The sequence below is a fragment of the Suncus etruscus genome, chromosome 2 (genome assembly GCF_024139225.1).
Source record: "Suncus etruscus isolate mSunEtr1 chromosome 2, mSunEtr1.pri.cur, whole genome shotgun sequence".
Classification (NCBI taxonomy): domain Eukaryota; kingdom Metazoa; phylum Chordata; class Mammalia; order Eulipotyphla; family Soricidae; genus Suncus; species Suncus etruscus.
This window is the reverse complement of record NC_064849.1, coordinates 2,906,562-2,927,504: the sequence shown is the minus strand read 5'-3', so window position 1 is coordinate 2,927,504 and position 20,943 is coordinate 2,906,562. Positions and strand designations below refer to the sequence as shown.

At 52.0% G+C, this 20,943-nt stretch overlaps 2 protein-coding genes across 3 annotated transcripts; one reads left to right on the top strand and one right to left on the bottom strand.

Annotated features, from left to right (window-relative positions):
* Positions 1 to 258: 258 nt before the first annotated feature.
* On the bottom strand, positions 259 to 12,189 carry GTF2H3 (general transcription factor IIH subunit 3). 2 transcript variants are annotated; one of them, XM_049769252.1, is made up of 13 exons: positions 12,170 to 12,189; positions 10,072 to 10,151; positions 8,810 to 8,916; positions 5,610 to 5,776; positions 4,491 to 4,553; positions 3,500 to 3,529; positions 3,338 to 3,366; positions 1,753 to 1,827; positions 1,528 to 1,581; positions 1,324 to 1,392; positions 664 to 799; positions 539 to 575; positions 259 to 461 (listed from the first exon to the last, which is right to left on the bottom strand). In XM_049769252.1, exons 1-13 carry the CDS (start codon positions 12,177 to 12,179, stop codon positions 392 to 394), a joined length of 927 nt encoding a protein of 308 aa, XP_049625209.1. In that variant the 5' UTR covers positions 12,180 to 12,189; the 3' UTR covers positions 259 to 391. The 2 variants fall into 2 exon arrangements, with proteins under 2 accessions (XP_049625209.1, XP_049625210.1); XM_049769253.1 differs by lacking the exon at positions 10,072 to 10,151 and having other exon boundaries at positions 12,170 to 12,188.
* Positions 12,190 to 12,428: 239 nt separating this feature from the next.
* EIF2B1 (eukaryotic translation initiation factor 2B subunit alpha) lies at positions 12,429 to 20,617 on the top strand. Its single transcript, XM_049769254.1, has 9 exons — positions 12,429 to 12,471; positions 13,148 to 13,249; positions 14,108 to 14,244; positions 14,322 to 14,438; positions 15,834 to 15,950; positions 16,747 to 16,811; positions 18,445 to 18,520; positions 19,774 to 19,899; positions 20,247 to 20,617. The coding sequence occupies exons 1-9, from the start codon at positions 12,459 to 12,461 to the stop codon at positions 20,409 to 20,411; spliced, it is 918 nt and encodes a 305-aa protein (XP_049625211.1). The 5' UTR covers positions 12,429 to 12,458; the 3' UTR covers positions 20,412 to 20,617.
* The last annotated feature ends 326 nt before the right edge of the window (positions 20,618 to 20,943 follow it).

Here is a 20,943-nt window from a genome sequence, read left to right as displayed (position 1 = left end):
GAAGCCAGGGGGTTACAGCCAACCCCTAGGAAAAGAGAGAGAGAGAGAGAGAGAGAGAGAGAGAGAGAGAGAGAGAGAGAGAGAGAGAGAGAAGAGAGAGAGAGAGAGAGAGAGAGAGAGAGAGAGAGAGAGAGAGAGAGAGAGAGAGAGAGAGAGAGAGAGAGAGAGAGAGAGAGAGAGAGAGAGAGAGAGAGAGAGAGAGAGAGCGCTAGGGTTGGGACCAAAGTGGAGTCAGCCTTAAAGTAACCCCTTAACCCCTTTTAGGGCTGTCCAAGGGCCAAAGAGGTCTGTGTAACCCAAGAACAACAACGAAACAAGGGTATAAAATCCAGGTATGGTCGTTCCATAACAAACTACGACAGTGATCTGATCACTGCACTCAGGAGCTCTCTCAGGCAGATACTTTGAGCTTCTTCTTCTTAGCCTTGAGTACAGGAGGGAGAGAGATCTTGAAGGCCGTCCTGAAAGATAGTGGGTAGACACTGAGCACCCCCAGGATCCAGGCTGCAGCCAGCCCACCCCATCCCAAAATACTCACTCGCATGTGGTGCAGATCGGGCTGAACGTACAGAAAACTGGGGGGCAAACCAAAGAGGAAAGTTTCAAAACCAACATGGTAAGAGTGAGAACAAGCGAGCAAAAGAGCGAGCGAGAGAGACTTACTGGACAGGCACACGGAGCAGACATAGCCGATCTCGATGAGGTTGCGGTGGCAGAAGCAGGCGGCCCGGTAATCCACGTGGGCAGGTGGCGGGAGGATGAGCTGTGACCGCTGGTCTTGATCAGGAAGAAAAACCCACTATTTCCCGACAAAGACAGACAAGGAAGTTTTCATTTGCGGCATTGGGGGGGGGGTGGAGGGGGCAGAACCGAAAGTCAAAACAGAGAGAGCAGATACAGGCTCATCATCCACATGACAGAGCAAATGAAATTAAGGTTTAGGGGCCAGAGTGATAGCACAGTGGTAAGACATTTGCCTTCAATGCAGCCAACCCAGGACGAACCTTTTGATCCCCAGCATCCTATATGGTCCCCTAAGCCTGCCAGGAGCGACTTCTGAGCACAGAGCCAGGGGTACTCCCTGAGTGTTGCTGGACATGCCCCCCCCCAAAAAAAAAAAAAGATATCAAAGTTTACCTACAGTATGAGAAAGGAAGCTACTACTCTCACAGACCTTGCCAGACACCTCCACACACCACACCCACACCCTGGACAGCGTTGAGATCCACAAAGAGGCTCAACCACTACTTCCTCCCACGCACCAGCTGCACAGCAGAACCCCCTGGCTCCGGTGCGAGTCCCCCACCCTCGCCGTAGCCTTACCAACAGATACTGCAGCAGTGAGGGCATCTGAGGCACCTTCAGATAGAGCCCCCCTGTGATGTCACACGCCTGCAAGACACACAAAGCTTCACTGCCCGACTAGCACTGACCCACAGGAAGCCATAGTTTGCAAGTTGGCTCACTGAGTACTCTCGGACTGACTCAGTGGAAGCTCCGGGGCACCAGCTCTCGCTCCAAACCTACCTGCTGGAGCAGCCCTGAGTCTGAATCGAGGACGCAGGCATCAATCAGAATGTTCTGGAATGAGGAACAATAAGAGAACCTCCTATTCCTAAGGGTTCACCTGGGGTACACACAAGCTCCAGAATGGGGGGCTGCCCCCAGCCAAGCCCAGGTGTGGGCAGAGGCGCCCATGTTCCCGTCCCGGCCCGCCATTCAAAAACATCCTTTGCTGAAGGTCGCACTCACCTGCTTCTGGGCTGCAAAGATGACATTCATGAAGTTCATGTACTGCAGCGAGCTGTCCTCTGCCGCCTTGATCACCTGCGAATCACACCCGATGGCCAGAATGTTCCAGACAGGAAACACCCGTCGATGGGAACGTTCCAGGCATCCCCAGCGCCTGCCACCTGCTTTCCTAAAGGAAGCTTGACTTCTTTTTGGAAAATACATGCTTGAAGGCAGAGACAACTCAGGGATAAGGTTTCTTCCTTGAACTTGGACCCAGGTTTGATCCCCAGCATCCCATATGGTCCCACAAGCCCTGCCAGGAGTGACTTCAGAGTCAAGAGCTACATGTAGGGGCTAGAGCTATAGCAGAGGTAGGGCGTTTGCTTTGCACGCGGCCAACTCCAGATGGATCCCGGCTTGATACCTGGCTTCCCATATGGTCCCCCGAGTCTGCCAGGAGCTATTTCTGAGTGTAGAGCTAGGAGGAACCTGAGCGTCACTGGGTGTGACCCCCCCCAAAAAAAATATATATATATATATATATTTTAAATGTACTTCAATGCCTAAGGAACAAGTTTCTGATTCTTCTCTTTCAGAAAGCTAATGAGGACACACATGGATTTCTTCTATCTTCTTGGTGGGGTGGAGAGAGGTTTGGGCCACACCCCCAGGTGCTGGGGGGTGTGGGAGTCATGGGAGCATGTTGGGGGACCAACGTGCACCATGTTGGTGCCAAGGGAACATCTGGTGCCCAAGCTAAATGGGCTATGCTACAACCGTCTGATCACTCCTCATAGATTTACTCTCACAAAAACTCTTGAGTGCCTATTAAAGTTCCCACTCCAGAGGGGGGAAAAGTCCCACTAATATTCTGAGAATGCTACTTAGATTTGGGAAAACTGACAGCCCAAGAATAGAACAGTTCTCAACTTATTCCATATTTTTGTTTAGAATCTTGTTTTTTCTCAAATAACCAACCACCTTTACACTTTGCTTATTAAAAAAGCTAGAGGGGCTGGTGAGGTGGCGCTAGAGGTAAGGTGTCTGCCTTGCAAGCGCTAGCCTAGGAAGAACCACAGTTTGATCCCCCGGAGTCCCATATGGTCCCCCCAAGCCAAGAGCAATTTCTGAGTGCAGAGCCAGGAGTAACCCCTGATCGTCAACGGATGTGGCCCAAAACCAAAAAAAAAAAATTTGCCTGCGCTAGCCTAGGACGGACCGTGGTTCGATTCCCCAGCGTCCCATATGGTCCCCCAAGCCAGGAGTGACTTCTGAGCACATAGCCAGGAGTAACCCCTGAGTGTCACCGGGTGTGGCCCAAAAAAAAAATTAAATAATAAAATAAAAAAGCTCCAGATATTAATTTTGGTTGTTCCTCTGTAAATGGGATTTGCTTCATACTTTTCCTGGTTTGCTTTCCAGGCAAAGGGTGGCATTCCCAGAGTGACAAGGGTGATGAACGTTCTACTTTTTTCTGGGGGGTGAATGGGGAGAGGGTAAGGACCAAACCAGGTCTGAGGTTTTCCCATTGACAGATCCCAGTAACAGGCTTTCATTCGGCCATAGTTGGCAGTAAACACAGATCTACCTTCTAACATCTTACCAATATCCTTGATTTCATTTCCTGGTTATCTACAAAGATAAAAGACAAATGGCAACTTCACTAACTTTTGTCAAACACCATGTATTTGCGATTTTTAAACACCCACCAAACTGACCTTAGTAAAGCAAAGACTGGTTTACATAGAAAAATGCGGGTCCTTACCTTTTACCTCCTTATTCATCCTATGGATGTCTGATTGTTTTAGCATTAAGGAATAAAAAGTAACGTTGATTTCATAAACATCTGAACAGGAAAACTAGTTACGAAGTTCTGTCAAATAAACCAGCACCACCTTGTGGGCAAAGAAGGAGATGCACGGTCGCAGGTGGTCACTGAGGAGCCTGTGGTCCATCTACTATGCTTCTCAGGGTTCTGGGAGTGAACCAAAGCGATCTCCATTCCAGATAATTAAATGCTCTTTTGGCATTATTCAGCGCCACCTAGCTTTAAGCACTGTGACCCCAAGCAGATCAATAAGCAAGGAAAAGTGTAGGGCCAGGTGTAACCTCTGAGCACCGCCGGGTGTGCCCCCCCCCCAAAATAATTAGGAGGCAAGGAAATGAATTAAAAACCACAACCGGGGCCGGCGAGGTGGCACTAGAGGTAAGGTGTCAGCCTTGCAAGCGCTAGCCAAGGAAGGATTGCAGTTCGATCCTCCGGCGTCCCATATGGTCGCCCCAAGCCAGGGGCAATTTCTGAGCACTAGCCAGGAATAACCTCTGAGCATCAAACGGGTGTGGCCCGAAAAACCAAAAAAAAAAAAAAAAAAAGAAAGAAAAAAACCACAACCTGGCATCTTTAGTCCCACTGATGGGTGGACTGGTAGGAGATAGAGGACAGTGACAAAAGAGGGCACAGTCACCAGTTCTGAGACCACCAATGGCTTCCAAAATGCCACTTCCGTAAGGAAGGTGGAATGTGGTGAGAAAAAACTCCCGAATACTCCAAGTAAGAAGCCCAAGAGCGGTCTGGAAAGTGTGTTCTTTCAGAACACTGGCATGTTCTCATTCTTCTCGGTTCAAGTTTTCAGGTTCACACACATTCCAGGTCGAGGGGAATGATCTAGGATCTCCCATCATGCTAGGGGGTGCATGCCTCCATTCCTGGGGACCCTGGGGTCCTGAGCCCATGGCCTAACTGACGCCAAGGATACAGCAGAGGGCCTTGGCAAGGGAGCCCGCCAGCAGCGTCTCTGTGTGCTGCCCCTTTATGTCGCCTGCAAGCAAGAATAGATCATTTATTTGGTTTTTGGGCCACACCCAGCGGCGCTAAAATATTACTCCTGGAAGGCTCAAGGGACTACATGGGATAACAAGGATTAAATCTGTGTCTGTTCCGTAAGGCAAAGCAAACACCCTACCACTGTGCTATTGCTCTGGCCCCAAGAATAGATTCTGAAAGGGCCATTTCTCGGTTGTTCCGTGATGTAAAATCATTTTAGAGCAAAGTTAGCTTCAGACAAATAAAATCAAAGGCTGTTTCCCAAGTGGGTTTAAAGCACAGAGTAATGCTTAAATAGGTTGTTTTGTTTTGTTTTGGGGTCACACCTGCCATCGCTCAGGGGTTATTTCTGGCTCTGAACTCAAAAATCGCTCCTAGCAGGCATGGGGGACCATATGGGATGCTGGGACCAAACCACTGTCTGTCCTGGATTGGCTGCGTGGAAGGCAAATGCCCTACCACTGTGCTATCACTCCAGTTCCATCAAATAGGTTTTGTTTTTATGTTGTGGGTGTATGTGTGTGTGTGTGTTTGAGGGAGGAGAATGACAGTGCTGGCAATCCATATTTATTCTGCTTTGTTTGGGGCATATCCTCAGTACTCTCTTTGGGCCATACCTAAGTTAGCAGTGTCCACAGGACCAAGTAGGATGCTGGGAATCACGTCTGGGTCAGCTATGTGCAAGGCAAGTGAGCTACCACTGTGCTCCATCTCTCTAGCCCCTGAAGGTAAAATTCTAAAGTGAGGATTTTGAAGAAGAGACCAAGTAGAGAGGAGTGTCTCAAGTATTTTTGCAAGGGCGTCAGTTCCAATCCATTTGCAGAAAGAATAACAAGAAGGAGGCCGGAGCAATAGCACAGTGATAGGGTGTTTGCCTTAAATGCGCCAACCCAGGACGAACCCGGGTTCAATTCCTAGCATGCCATATGGTCCTCTGAGGTTGGCAGGAGGGATTTCTGAGTGCAGAGCCAAGAGTAATCCTGGAGTGCTACTGGGTGTGGCCCAAAAACCAAAAATAAACAAATAACTAGGAAGCCAGGAAGGTGCTCACTCTTGGTTATCAGATCTTTAACTTCTTCAGCGATCACTTCATTGGCTGCTGTCAGTAGTTCATACTTCCCATCTTTACTCCCCGAGGGGTTGAACTCAGAAGGCGGGTTGTTAGGGTCACCCAGAAAGTCACCAAAACCTCCGTTCTTCCCAGGGTAGAGAAATCGGCTGGAACAGATAAGCCCCATCAGAACGCAACTCAGAGGGCAGCTTGGTTGGCCACAGCCAAAATCCACCTGACTGGACAATCTCAGAAGATCTGAAACTAAGCTCGTATGTGTTCGTTTTTTTTTTTTTTGGGGGGGGGGTGTTAGGGCCATATCCGGTGATACTGGGCAACTACTTTTGGCTCAGTGCTTGGGGTGGTTCCCATAGGTGTTCTGGGACCCTCTGATGCTGAGGATCAAACCTAGGGACTCACACATGCAAGGCAAGTGCCCTGCCAATAAGCTATGTCTCTAACTCAGGGGTCTCAAACTCAATTTACCTGGGGGCCGCAGGAGGCAAAGTCGGGGTGATCCTTGAGTGCAAAGTCAGTAGTAAGCCTTGAACATTGGGGGGTGTGACCCAAACAACTAAAACAAAACAAAACAAAAAAAGATTCCACTAGGGTAGGGTCACAAAATGTTGTACGGAGGGCTGCAAACCACCCATGGGCCGTGAGTTTGAGACCCCTGCTCTAACCTAATAAATTCTTTTTCATCTTTTTTTTTTTTTTTTTTTTTTTGATTTTTGGGCCACACCCGTTTGATGCTCAGGGGTTACTCCTGGCTATGCGCTCAGAAATCGCTCCTGGCTTGGGGGGACCATATGGGACACCGGGGGATCGAACCGCGGTCCGTCCTACGCTAGCGCTTGCAAGGCAGACACCTTAACTCTAGCGCCACCTTCCCGGCCCCTCATCTTTTTTTTTTTTTTTTTTTTTTTTTGGGAGGTGGGTCTCCAGGGCCACTCAGCAATAATCAACCAGTGAAATAATACTGGCCTGTTCTGCTGAAGGCAACAGTATTCGGAGCACCATCTGGCAGCAGAAACTGAACCCAAGACTTTGACATCCCAGCCAGCACTTCTGCCGGTCCTGGCATTTGCCAGCCCATAAGGTTTTCTTTTGGGGTAGGGTAAGAACAGCGGGTGTAGAGAGGACTGAGCCATGCCAGATGTGATTAGGGCTCCATATATGGAGGGATTTTACCAGGTTAAATGCATCAAGGCAAACACCTTAGCTCCAGCCTATCTCTCTGGCTCATTCATCTCCTTTAGAGTCATGTAAGATAGGCTTGATTCTTCTAAAATATGAAAATGGCCCACAACAGGTTTAACTGATAATCTTTTGTTTGTTTGTTTTGGGGCCACATCCAGCCATGCTCAGATGTTATTCCTGGCTCTGTGCTCAGAAACCACTCCTGGCAGGTTCAGGGGATCATACAGGATGCCAGGGATCAAACCCAGGTTGGCTTAGTGCAAGGCAAAAGCCTCCCTGCTGTGCCATCATCTTTTTTTTTTTTTTTTTTTTGGTTTTTGGGTCACACCGGCAGCACTCAGGGGTTACTCCTGGCTCTATGCTCAGAAATCGCTCCTGGCAGGCACGCGGGACCATATGGGACACCGGGATTTGAACCACAGACCTTCTGCATGAAAGGCAAATGCCTTACCTCCATGCTATTTCTCCGGGCCCCCTCCCTTTTTTTTTTTTCTGGTTTTTGGGCCACACCTGGAGGCACTCAGGGGATACTACTGGCTCTGCTCAAAAGTCACTCTTGGGGGGCCGGAGAGATAGCACAGCAGCGTTTGCCTTGCAAGCAGCCAACCCAGGACCTAAGGTGGTTGGTTCGAATCCCGGTGTCCCATATGGGGCCCCGTGCCTGCCAGGAGCTATTTCTGAGCAGAGAGCCAGGAGTAACCCCTGAGCGCTGCCAGGTGTGGGCCCCCCCCCAAAAAAAAAAAAAAAGAAAAAGAAAAAAGAAAAGAAAAAGTCACTCTTGGGGGAGCTGGAGAGATAGGGCATTTGCCTTTCACACAGCTGATTCAAACAGACAGTGGTTTGAATCCTGGCATCCCATATGGTCCCCTCCCCAATACCTGCCAGGAGCAACTTCTGAGCACAGAGCCACGAATAACCCCTGAGAGCCGCCAGATGTGACCCAAAATAGCAAAACAAAAAAGTCACTCTTGGCAGGCTCGGGGGACCATATGGGATGCCTAGAATCAAACCCGGGTCCATCCCTCCTGCTGTGCCATTGCTCCAGTCCCTTAACTGATCATCTTAACCAAAGCAATGTTGTCTTCTTCATCCAGGTTGTTTTTTTTGTTATTGTTAGTTTGTTTTTGGGTCACATCCAGCGGTACTCAGAAGTCACTCCTGGCTCTATGCTCAGAAATTGCTTTGGCAGGCTCAGGGGACCAAAGGATGCTGGGATTCAAACCACCATTCGTCCTGGGTCTGCTGCATGTAAGGCAAATGCCCTACCGCTGTGCTATCTCTCAGACCCCCAGTTCTGAGAAAAATGTCAGAGAACACTTACTGGGTGGGGCATCTGCAGTTGCATTAAGGCTAGGGATGTGGCTCAGCTCTTGAGCACTTGGCTCACAGGTGTCAAGCATCGCCTGATCCCGAGCATGGCCCAAAACAAACACAAGGGTGCCAGGCCCACATGAGAACCAGCCCCGAACCTTCTATGGAAGACACTAGTGTATAAGAGCCATTCTACTGGAGCATGAGGTGAACGAGCACAAGAAGGGGTTCTCCAGTGTGACCAGTCACATCAGCACCAGGGACTGGTGCAGTCACAGGATCAGCACCATGTGGACAGGGATCGGCCACTTTCACAGCCACGTGGGGAAGGGTCTGTGCTCAGCGGTGCCACAGATGAAGCAATTGGCTGGACATGAAAAGCCAACGTTCCAGAATGATCCTACATCTAAACAGAGTCACACAGGGAAATGATGGTATCAGACCACAAAGGTTCAAGAAGCAATTCTGGCTGCAGAGAAAGGAATATCTAGCTCCCAGGAATGGAACAGGGAAGTGGTGATGGGAGCTGCCTCAGAGGTAGGCTCTGAGGAAGCCCTTAGAGGACTTCCCCTCCAAGAGACTGGAGCTGAACCCGCGATGGTTAAACATGTCCCCAATGCAATGCAGCTGCATATGGCATTACCCGCAGTCCTAACCCCTCCTTGTGCCTGAGAACACAAAGGTCATACCTCTCCTGGATGTGGCTTGCAATCACAGCAAGCCTGTTGGAGCGGTTCATGAATAAATGCGAATTCCCCATCACCATGACAGCGTCGATGCATTTGGATAAAGTGAACTGTAGACACAGAAAACACAAAAGGCCTGAAGTAAGCTGTCGTGATACCTGGGTCAGCTTTGAAATGACGATGATTTTATTTACACTTTAGCCAGGGTTTGCTGCTCCCCCGAGGCCCTGGGCCACACACCCCAATGTCTCTCCTGTCCCCTCTGGCATTTCTGAGCTTAAAGAGGTTCCCCCAAACACAGCCCATCAAAGCTTTAGGAAACAGCTGACAGATGGTAAGACTTCCTGGCCAGCTACTGCTCTCCCAACTGTGGTACCGAAGGGCAGACACAGCGATCGTGTACAGAGCAAGGTCCAAGAACCCATCCCTCACTGGTGCCTGGCTGTGCCCACACTGCCATGGTGTGCCATGGTGACTCAATGAAAAAAATGGACTGTTTGTTCATGCATGACAACATGGACATCTACAGGCCAAAAACGGTCAGAGCTACAGCACAGCAGAAAGGGTGCCACGCATGCAGTTGATTTGGGTTTGATCACTGGCATCCAATCTGGTCCTTTGAGCCCCATCGAAAGTAATTCCTGAGTGCAGAGCCAGGAGTCAGCCCTGAGCATTGCTAGGTGTGGCCCCAAATGCCAAGAAAACAAAGACTACAAGGAGATGGACCAAGGAGATGAGTCAAAGGGCAAGCACTCAAGCTCTGCATGTGGGAGGCTATATTCCTGTTTAGACCACAGAGGAAAGGGTGGCGCCAGCATCACAGGGAACAATCCTTGGGCCCTGAGCAAACCACCCATAAAAAAAAAAAAAAAGCTGATGGGGGAGCCTGAGCGATAGCACAGCAGGGAGGACATTTGCTTTTCATGCAGCTGACCCAGCATCTCATATGGTCTCCTGAGCTTGCCAGGAGTGATTCTGGAGCACAAAGTCAGGAGCAACCCCTGAGCACTACCCAGTATGGCAAAAAATAAACAAACAAAAAAAGATCAGTTGCTACCTATAAGGAGGAGGTGGGGTCAGCAATGGGCACCAGGGAACTTTCTAGGGCGGCAGAAATGAGAAACATCCCCAAGTGGAGCTGTGGCAATGTTATCCCTCCACTGTGACTTCCCACTGAGAAATCTGCCCATTGCTTGTCTTGAGCTGCACCTGCAGGTCAAGGGTTGCTCGGGCCACAACCACCTGCTGACCCCTCACGCTCTCACCTGAGACCCCTTCAGGGCTTGCTTCCCCCACCAAATTGGGTTGGTGTCAACGATGATCACGAACAAATTCAATTCATCTTCTGGAAACATTTATTGGAGGAGACGTTAGTGTCAGGAATGGGAACGTTCTTTTTTTTTGGGGGGGGGGTCACACCCAGCAGCGCTCAGGGGTCACTCCCGGCAGTTTTGGAGGACCACAATGGGATGCCGGGATTCGAACCATCGACCTTCTGCATGCAAGGCAAACACCCCCCATCCATGCCATCCTTCCGCCCCCTCCCTTTTTTTTTTTTGGTTTTTGGGCCACATCCAGTGATGCTCAGGGGTTACTCCTGGTTATGCGCTCAGAAATCGATACTGGCTTGGGGAACCATATGGAACACCAGGGGATCAAACTGCAGTCTGTCCTAGGTTGGCGCATGCAAGGCAGGTGCCCTACCGCTTGTGCCACCGCTCCGGCCCCAGGATTGGGAACATTCCTAATGGTGAACCCAAAGATGAAAAGCTCAGGCCCCTAATAAGTTCATGCCCCTAATAAGCTCTTGCCTCCACTGTTCAGATAGAGAATGAAGGTTCCCTAGTGGGGTACAGACGGGTGGAATTTCTATCTGCTTGGTAGTGTTTGTGCCCAAAATGCACCTACTGCAGAAAGCCAGAGAGAGTTCCATCTATTAGGGTCGGCAAGCATCAAGAGCCAGGAGGAGACTATCAGGGCAGGCTAAAGGGAGACCAAGAGTCTCCCTTTGTCGACTCCATCCCATCACCTAGTGAAGTACCTAGAACTGCTTCACAAAGAATCTGTACACGGGGAACATGGGACCTGCCCTCCAAGGCCTCTCCCCTGCCCGCTTCTATTCCTCATGCTCACAGTCCATTTTCCAAACATCAAAGTGTTGGTTTTAACCTGGGAATGCGATCCTAAAGCCTGTGAGCAGAACACCATACATGGCACACACGAAGCTCAAGGAGAACCAAGCCTTTTGGTTTGTATGCAAGAGGCATACACCAGTGGGGGAAGATTCAAAAATAAATGAAGTCTTATGGGGCCGGAGAGATAGCATGGAGGTAAGGCATTTGCCTTTCATGCAAAAGGATGGTGGTTCGAATCCCGGCATCCCATATGGTCCCCCGTGGCTGCCAGGAGCAATTTCTCAGCGTGGAGCCAGGAGTGACCCCTGAGTGCTGCCAGGTGTGACCTAAAGACCAAAAAATAAAACAAAAAATAAAAAATAAACGAAGTCTAAATTCCTGGCCGTGGCCAGAAGGGCCAAGGCCCTAACTAGCCCCATCTCTTTTCTATTTTTTTGCTTTTTGAGTCACACCCGGTGACGCTCAGGCGTTCCTCCTGTCCAGGTGCTCAGAAAACGCTCCTGGCTTCGGGGGACCATCTGGGACGCCGGGGGAACCGAAACACGGTCTGTCCTGGGTTAGCGCGTGCAAGGCACACGTCCCACCGATTGCGCCACCGCTCCGGCCCCTGTTGCCCTCTTTTCATTCCTTTAAGACCTCAACCTCAGAGGGTCTGTCTTGAAAATATGAGGCCTGGTGCCCCCTCAGAATTGCTGGGAGTGACCCCTAAATAAGTAAACCCGAGACTGTGTCACTGCTAGCACGCCCCCAGCACTGTCTCCAAGCCCAGCAGGCAGGTTGGCTGTGGAGCAAGGTGGCTCAGAACGCCAGAGCCCTGGCTTGGGGGGCGTACCAGAGTCCTTCAGGGCTCACCCCGAGACCCCAGGGACTCCCATGGACGCAGAAACCGCCTCTCCTGGTCCACCTCCTGGCAGAACGACCACACCGCCCGATCAACGGTCTCTCTGGCGCTCGGACCCTTGCAACTGCTTGCAATTGTCTGCAACTGCCTGCAACTGCCTGCAACTGCTTGCAACTGCCTGCAACTGCTTGCAACTCTGGCCTTTCCTCGCCTTCCCTTCCCTGCCCGACTCCGGGCGCTTCCTCGCCGTCGCCGCGGGAACGAATGAATGAATGAGCGAACGAGTGAGCCCACGCGCACGCTCGCTTCTCCCCTGCGGACCCCAGGAGCCGGCAGCCCCGCACAGACGGGACCGGGACGCTTCTGCGAGTTCCCGCGGGCGCTCACCGTCCGACATGGTAGCACGGCCTCCCCAGCCCGGAGCAGCGGCGCTGACTTCCGACGCAGACTAATGACGTCACGGCTGGGCTGGATCGTGCATGCGCGATGCGCCCAATACTGCGTCACCACGGCCCCGCCCGGCGGCGCTGACTTCCGACGCCTATAGATGACGTCGTGCAAGTGGGCGGGGAGTTTAGTGAATGGTCACGCCCGACTCGTTGCGTCATCCCGACGCGCCGGAAGTCGCGCGCGAGTCGCGCGGCGCTGTCAGAGCAGGGAGGTGCACGCCGGCCCCATGGAAGCCCCGGGTGAGTCGGGGCCTGCGGCGCGCACTGCGTGCCAGGTTTGAGGGTTCCCCGGAGGGTGCAAAAGTCGGGCGGTGGCTGACTTGGGGTTCTGATCGAGGGCGACTGGGAATGTGCTGCCACTCAGGAATTGCTTCTGCGGTGTTCATATGGGATGCCGGGGATCAAACCCAGGTCGGCCTCGGTTTTTTGGTTTCTTTGATTTTGGGTCACACCTGACGGCGATCAGAGGTTACTCCTGGCTCTGCATTCAGGTATCGCTCCTGGCAGGCTAGGGGGACCCTATGGGATGTCGGGGATCGAACCCAGGTTGGTCCCAGGTTGGCCGCTGTGCTATCGCTTCAGCCCCACATATCACTTTTATTAAAACGAAAGAAAGATTGCAAGTAGTGTAGTTTCTTTCCCATCCTCATCCAGTTTGGCTGCTGAAGCCCAACACCCTGATGATATTAGGAACTTCTTTGAGGGGTTACTCACATCCTGGGGTGCTCAGGAGACTATATTATAGTTGATGCAACCTTGAGGGCAGGGAGAGGAGAGGCTGATGGAACCAGGTCAAATCCACCTGCACTGCCAGCGCCTAACCTCCCCACACATCTTCCTGGCATCAGTTTCCTTATTAAAGAGCAGACGCGTTATTGCTTCCTCATGAACCTGACGCTCCCTTCCTCCCTCCCAGAGTTAATTAGCTACTTTAAGTCTCAGATGAAAGAAGACTCTGACATCGCCTCCGCTGTGGCTGCCATCCGCACCCTGCTGGAGTACCTGAAGAGGGATAAAGGTAACTAGGGCATGTCCCTGGCTATTAGGAGATGTGCCCACCCAGGGCAAGCGTTGGGCTCACCTTTCTCTGAGTATTCCCGGGGAACACTGCCTAGCTAGCCTTACGCGGTCTAGGCACAGGCATCGGGTAGAGCATGGTGTCTCATGTAAGGAAATAACATTCCCACCTTCCTACATCAAAACAGCTCCTGTGCTTCTTCCCTTTAAACGGAGAACAGATGCTTCCGCCCCACCTCTGCCTCCTGCACCTCTGCCTCCTGGTGGACATCCCTGACACCCACCAACCCACTATCACACGCACGCACACACACCCCGACACCCCTGACACTTACCAACTCACTCTCTCTCTCACACACACACACACACACACACACAAGCCCACAAGCCCTAGTCCCTGACACTCATCAACCCACTCTCCTGTCACACACACACACACACACACCACATGCCCCCAAACCCCAGTCCCTGATACCCACCAACCTGAATCCTAGCTGGCTGTCCTGGCTCTGGTGCACCAGCTTCATTCCCAGCTTGTTCCCAATCCACTGCAGGAGACAGTCCATGTGCCCAGGACCTTGCCCTGGTTCCTTCCCCATTTTAAGTAGCCACCCCTCAAGAGGCCCCCCAGCTCTCCCTCCTCCTGCTTTTTTTTTTTCCTCTTGCTTTCTTGTCCTCACTGTGATCCTAATTAACTCATGATATTGGCTACTCTGTCAGCCAGGACTGTGTCCCGTTTGCAGGGATATGTGGCATTTAAAGAGGAGCCACTGGCACTCAGCCTGCACCCAGGCAATGCAGGTGAAGAAGCAAATTGGGGGTCCTACGTGACCCTCACGTTCCTCCTGTCACCACCCAGGGGAGACCCTCCAGGGCCTACGAGCGAACCTCAAGAATGCCATTGCCACGCTGAGCAGTGTGGACTCATCGGTGGCCGTGTCGTCGGGCGGGGAGCTCTTCCTGCGCTTCATCAGCCTCACCTCCCTGGAGTACTCGGTATGGACACGCCGCTGCTGCTATGCCCAGGGCCCGCTGCCTGTGGCTGCTGGTCACTATGCGTTTTTCTTCCCCAGGACTACTCCAAGTGCAAACAGATCATGATCGAGCGTGGGGAGCTGTTTACCCGCAGAATCTCGGTCTCAAGGGAGAAGATCGCCCATCTGTGCCACACATTTATCAAAGACGGGGTGGTAAGGACCTGGAGATGGGCCCTGAGGAGCCAGGCCAGGCTTGGCCCTGGCCTCTATGTGACTGGGGACAGCTGACCAAAGCCACCAGCAGGGCAGGGCTGTGAAGGATGAGCAGTCAGGTTGGGGCAGCCCCCCCCCCCCCCCCACCGGTCCTGGTCCATACTAAGTACCAATGAATGCTGCTGCTCTACATAAGAATCTTCCTGTTTTGTTGTTTTTTATTTTGTTTTTGGGCTGGTGGCGCTCAGGGGTTACTCCTGTCTCTGTTCTCAGGAATCACTTCTGGCGGGACTCAGGACCATATGGGATGCCTGGTCTTAACCCATATTTGTCGTGTGCAAGGCAAACACCCTACCAGCTGTGCTATCACTTTGGCCCGATCTTTTGTTTGCTTTGGGGAGGGGCAGGGATGTGCAAAGCAAGTTCCCTCCCTATTGTGCTGTTGCTTCAACCCCTCATCCTTTTAGCTACAGAACATTCCTGGGACAGCCTCAGAGGCACTGCACTATCTCTCTCTGGCCCTGAGGGATTTTCTTTTTAGCTTCATTTCAAACTCTGCTCCAGAGAAGCTGAACCACCAAGTGCTTCTGGGTGGAGCGAGGACAGCCAGGCCCTGGCATAGGGGCAGTTAAATTCTTAAAAGCCTCTTGGGCCAGCCCAGCCTGCCTCGTCCTGGCTGGATGTGGGATCATTCACTCACATTGTGTGTTTTATCACCCTCTGCCCAGCCTTGGAGACCTGTCATTAAGTGAATGACTCGCTGCTGTGAGCTGGATAAAAGCCCTTATTTACAAACCTATGGAGGCCATGCAGAGCCAGGTCTAGGTTCAGGGTCAGGGGTAGCATTCCCCCAGCAGAGCAAACAGGGGCTCAAGGAGAGGGACCCCTGGTGACCCTTTGCTCTGGGCAGCTGTCCCCAGCCCTCCACTTTGTTAATGTGCCTGCCTGGCTCCATACCCAGTCTCAGACGGGCCACACCAAAGGTGCCCTGGGCAGGTGAGGGTGTGAAGAGTGCAGGGACACCAGAACTCATCTTTTTTTTTTTGTTTTTCGGGCCACACCGTTTGATGCTCAGGGGTTACTCCTGGCTAAGCGCTCAGAGATTGCCCCTGGCTTGGGGGGACCATATGGGACGCCGGGGGATCGAACCACAGTCCCTCCTTGGCTAGCGCTTGCAAGGCAGACACCTTACCTCTAGTGCCATCTCGCCGGCCCCCAGAACTCATCTTTTGCCGAACCCTTCTTGGCTTCTGTTTGGGCTCAATGTTCAGCCTGTCTGGATACCTCCTGGCTGTGGAAGATGAAGGAGTCCCTAGGAGCATTGAGTGGGAACTGCAGGGGCCCCTAGGAACACCGACTGGGGTGCAGACCTGATGGCTCCTCTCCTGCCTGCAGACGATTTTGACCCACGCCTACTCCAGAGTGGTCCTGAGCGTCTTGAAGGCAGCCGTGGCGGCCAAGAAGCGTTTCAGTGTGTATGTCACTGAATCACAGCCGGATCTCTCTGGGCAAGTGTCTCCATGTGGGGAGGTTTTGGGGGGCCCCTCGCAGAGAGCAAGCAGGGGGCTAGCCTCAGAGGAAACAGAAGGTGCCCCATGAATTACCAGTCAGTTCTGGCTCCTGGGAACAAAACACTTTAGACTCGGAGGCAATTAAACCAGAGGAACAGCCAGAGGGTTTAATGATGGGAAGATTTTTTTGTATGTCAGGTCCACATGCCCAGCATTGCTCAGAGGCTGGCTGCTCATGGTTCTGCACTCCTGGCAAGGCTCAGGCACCTTATGGGATGCCAGGGATCGAACCTGCAAAGCAAATGTCCCATCTGTGCCATTGCTCCATCCCTTTGATTAGATTTTTACCAAGGAACAAATGACGATGCTCCTTTCTCTGAATCATATTCTCCAGGGTCTTTTTCTTGAGACCCACTTCCCCCACAAGGAACCCCAACTCTGGTATTTTCTTTTTTTTTTTTTTTTTTTTTTTTTTTGGGTCACACCCGGCAGTGCTCAGGGGTTATTCCTGGCTCCAGGCTCAGAAATTGCTCCTGGCAGGCACGGGGGACCATATGGGACGCTGGGATTCGAACCGATGACCTCCTGCATGAAAGGCAAACGCCTTACCTCCATGCTATCTCTCCAGCCCCAACTCTGGTATTTTCATCTGGAGTATTGGGCTTTGCCTTTATCTGCTGAGATTCTGAGTATCTACCTAATGTGAATTAGTGCCATCCCAGTCATGGAACTCACCATACTCACCTTGGGGCGGCCTCTGACAGCTTTGACACTCTCCAATGTCTTTTTCCAGGAAGAAAATGTCCGAAGCCCTCTCCCAGCTCAACGTCCCAGTCACTGAGATCTTGGATGCAGCTGTGGGGTAAGTGTTAGTTTGATGACTCCGATTCATTCCAACTCATTCCTTGAGATCCCTGGGCTGGCGTGGACCCAGGCACAGAGTCATATGGTGCAGGGTGCCTCGCACCTCAGAATATGCAGGCCACACGCTTGCTAGAAGGTTCCAGAGGACTTAGGGAAGAGTTGGGAGAGCCTCACCCCAGGCCGGTTTGAAGCTTAGGTTCAGCTCACCGCCGCCTCCCCTGAAGATGGTCTGTGCTGGTCACATCTGGCCAAGCTACATGGCTCTCGCCAGTACATGAGGACACATGTTCTGTAGAGTGTTAGAGCACAGGAGAAAACAGGCCTAGTCTGTGGGAGACACACACACACACACACACACACACACACACACACACACACACACAAGTCTGGCTGGGAATGATGTCCAGAACAAGCTTGCTCCAGACTCCACTGAACACTCATTTTTTTTTGTTTGTTTGGTGTTGAATGTCATGTTATGCATTCCATAATCCCCAGAGAGGGAGAGGGATTCCCATGCCCTCAACCTGGGTAGCTCAAGAGACGCAGGCCCGGCAGCAGCTCTGAAACAGGAAACCATGCACACACAGGTGGGAAGGAACAGAGGGTCAGAAGCTCACACCGAAAGCTGATCACCTCAAACCAGTGGCTCCACCACGTGGAACCATGAACTAAGATGGCAGACGCTACTCCGGCCTCCAAAGCAGCCTGTTTTGGGAAAAACAAGGTCCACCCGCAAAGGGAAGAAGTCAGATAAGGGGGCAATGGGGAACCATCTTTTTAACAGGAAAACCAAAGGAACCAATTGAGACATCTAATTAAAAGGCAATATAAGGACCAATCCAAAGGCCTCTACCAAGAGTTTGGTTTGGTTTTGGTTTTGGTTTTGGACCATGCCTGGTTTGGGTAACTCCTGGCTCTGAGCTCAGAGGTCATTCCTGGCAGTGCTTGGGGAACCATACAGGATACCAGGGATTGAACCCAGATTGGCTGCATGTAAGGCAAATGCCCTCCCTGCTGTGCTATTGCTCCAGCCCTCAGAAGACCTTTTTTGAGGTGGTGCAACATTTACTGTCCAGGGAAGGTTCTTAGTAGAACATGATGCTTCTTCAGGACTGCAGATCACTGTAACTGATGGTGTCCTTATCTGGGGAGAAGTGGATGCCCCAGGACCTTGCCAGAGCCTCACACATGCAGGGCATCTGCTTGTCCACTGAAGCTCCCATCTACATAAGGTTTCTGCTGTATGTTGAAATCTGCCAAAGGCACTTGCCTTGCACATGGCCAACCGAAGGTCAAACCCCGGCATCTCTTACAGCTCCCAAAGATGGCCAAGAATAATCTCTGAGAGTCACTGAGTGTGGCCCAACCTTCCCAACCCCAACATAAAAAATGAAGTTGCGCAGCACATGGAGTAAGGCTGCAGGCCAGCCAGAGTCCTCCCTCACTCTGCACATGCTCTGATGGCTGGGGACAGAACTAGAACTTGCTGGGACAACTGTCCCCTGCCCATTGTCCTTGTGAGGAAAGTGAGCAGGAGCTCACAGACAGACGCTAGAATATTAGTTTTTGCAGCGGTGACACTCACCAGCCATAGCCAAGAACCCAGACCTGTTTGTTTTCCTCTTCCACAGCTACATCATGGAGAAAGTGGATCTCGTGATTGTTGGAGCTGAAGGAGTGGTGGAAAACGGCGGGATCATTAACAAGGTAGTGGCGCAGGTGGGCACCAGTGGGAGGGACCACTCTGAAGTCAGCAAGGTGGGCGCCACATCCAGCAAGTTAGGAAACTTTTTTTTTTTCTTTTTTTGGGTCACACCTGCCAGCACTCGGGTTACTCCTGGCTCTACGCTCAGAAATCGCTCCTGGCAGGCTCGGGGGACCATATGGGATGCCGGAATTTGAACCACCAACTTTCTGTGTGCAAGGCAAACGCCTTACCTCCATGCTATCTCTCCGGCCCCAAAAGTTAGGAAACTTCTGATGCCCTTGAGCTGGGTTGGTTTGAGGGCCGGCCTGGAGGTGCTTGGGGGACTGTATGCAGCTTGGTGGGGTAGGTAGGGGTCTGCTACATAAAAGGCTGGCACCCTTCCCTTTGACCATTCTGGCCTCTGCTGCCATCTGTGTGTTTATGCCAAGTGAAAGTTGAAGTCGTGGGCCTGGAGAGATTTGCCTTGCAAGCAGCCGATCCAGGACCTAAGGTGGTTGGTTCGAATCCCGGTGTCCCATATGGTCCCCCATGCCTGCCAGGAGCTATTTCTGAGCAGACAGCCAGGAGTAACCCCTGAGCACCGCCGGCTGGGTGTGGCCCAAAAAACAAAACAAAACAAAACAAAAAAAGTTGAAGTCACTCATTAGGAAGAAAGAAGGGGGGCACATTTGGATGTGTTGAACCACCTCCCATAGACGCAACATCATTTTTTTTTTTTTTTTGGTTTTGGGGTGACACCCGGCACTGCTCAGGGGCCACCCCTGGCTCTAAGCTTAGAAATCGCTCCTGGCAGGCTCGGGGACCAAATGGGATGTCAAGATTCAAAACACTATGCTTCTGCATACAAGGGAAATGCCCTACCTCCATGCTATCTCTCCAGCCGAGCAACATCATTTTCTATGAAGAGGGCTCAGGGCTTCTCTACAGCCTGCCCCTGAAACCAACCTGACAGTAATGAGGCCTTGTCTCTGCTTCCCCATAACTGGAATCCAGAGGAGCATTTCACGTGTTTACTGGCCTTTGTCTCTTTGGAGAAACGTCTCCTGAGCTCAATAGGCCGAGCATGTGCTTTGCATGTATTGCCCAGGTTTGAGCCCTTATGCCATGTGAACATCCTACACAGCCCCTGAACCCAGAGCCTGAAGTCCCCTTGGCACAAAATCCCAAAACTAAGAAACAAGGCCCTGGTTCTCTTTAGAGCCAGTTTTGTCACCGCTTCTTTCCCAGCTTGTACTCTTACTCCCTGTTCCAGATCGGAACCAACCAGATGGCCGTGTGCGCCAAAGCTCAGAACAAGCCTTTCTACGTGGTGGCAGAAAGTTTCAAGTTCGTACGACTCTTCCCATTAAACCAGCAGGACGTCCCGGATGAATTCAAGGCAAGAACCTGCATGCTCATGGGGGTTCGGGCCCCAAACTAACCCTGGCTCCAACGAGGACAGTCGCTTCCTATTCAAGCCTGATTCTGTCCCCATTTTTCTGTCCCCCTGCGTCGTCTTCTGGCTGCACCTCTGGGCAGAGCAGCAGGGAGAGAGGCCAAGAGGCTGAGCCCGTTCATTCCAGATGGGCCTGCCAGGCCTGTCCAACAGGCGGCACCAGAGTCCCTGCGGCACACGCTTCTGCAGTGCTGCTTCGCGCCATAGCCCTGGATGTCCTAGTCTGGGGAGCATTTGAAGGGGACGTGGGATGGAGAGGGTGGAAACTGATGCTACCCTTGTCTCCACAGTACAAGGCCGACACCCTGAAGTCTGTACAGAGCGGCCAGGGCCTGCAAGAGCAGCACCCATGGGTGGACTACACCTCGCCGGCCTTCATCACGCTTCTCTTTACGGACCTGGGGGTGCTGACGCCCTCGGCCGTGAGCGACGAGCTCATCAAACTCTACCTCTGAGTGGCTCATGCCAAGCCAGAGCGAGCACATTCCTACACCTGAGATGTGCAGACTCAAGATTTATTTGCAGCTGGATGTGTCTCTGGCTCCCCTAAGAAAAGACACATTGTGCTTACGCGTTCCAGAAAATCGCATTTCTAGATACTGGAAAAAAGGGACTCTCTTCTGGGTCACAAAGGAAAAGCCCACGAGCCCCACCTCCCCCTTTCCCTGTGCCACAGATGGACCGGCTGGAAGCGTCAATGAGATACAGGCCTGGGAAAGCCCGTGTCTGACCACAGCTGGCCATGGGCAGGAACTGGGAACTCCCTGGACCTCACTTCAGGCCTCAGACAGCAACTCCCACCCTCACCCCCAATGAGCTAGACAGAGTGGGACTGCCCAGAGCCTGAGGCTGGCAGCAGGCACCTGATAGTGGCCACTTCACACCTTCCCCAACATCTGGAAACCAATTTTTTCCTCTGTGAAAGGTGATTAAGGCTGGTGGATGGTGGATAGTGAAGGTACTTGTCTTTCACATGGCTAACCTATT

What these genes read in the sequence shown, in the direction of transcription:
- EIF2B1 (XM_049769254.1), top strand. An exon ending in GTACCTGAAGAGGGATAAAG is followed by an intron (nt 13,250 to 14,107) that starts GTAACTAGGGCA and finishes GTCACCACCCAG; the next exon opens with GGGAGACCCTCCAGGGCCTA. An exon ending in CATTTATCAAAGACGGGGTG is followed by an intron (nt 14,439 to 15,833) that starts GTAAGGACCTGG and finishes TCCTGCCTGCAG; the next exon opens with ACGATTTTGACCCACGCCTA.
- GTF2H3 (XM_049769252.1), bottom strand. An exon ending in GATGAATAAGGAGGTAAAAG is followed by an intron (nt 3,367 to 3,499) that starts GTAAGGACCCGC and finishes TTATCTTTGTAG; the next exon opens with ATAACCAGGAAATGAAATCA. An exon ending in ACTCAGGGCTGCTCCAGCAG is followed by an intron (nt 1,393 to 1,527) that starts GTAGGTTTGGAG and finishes TGTGTCTTGCAG; the next exon opens with GCGTGTGACATCACAGGGGG.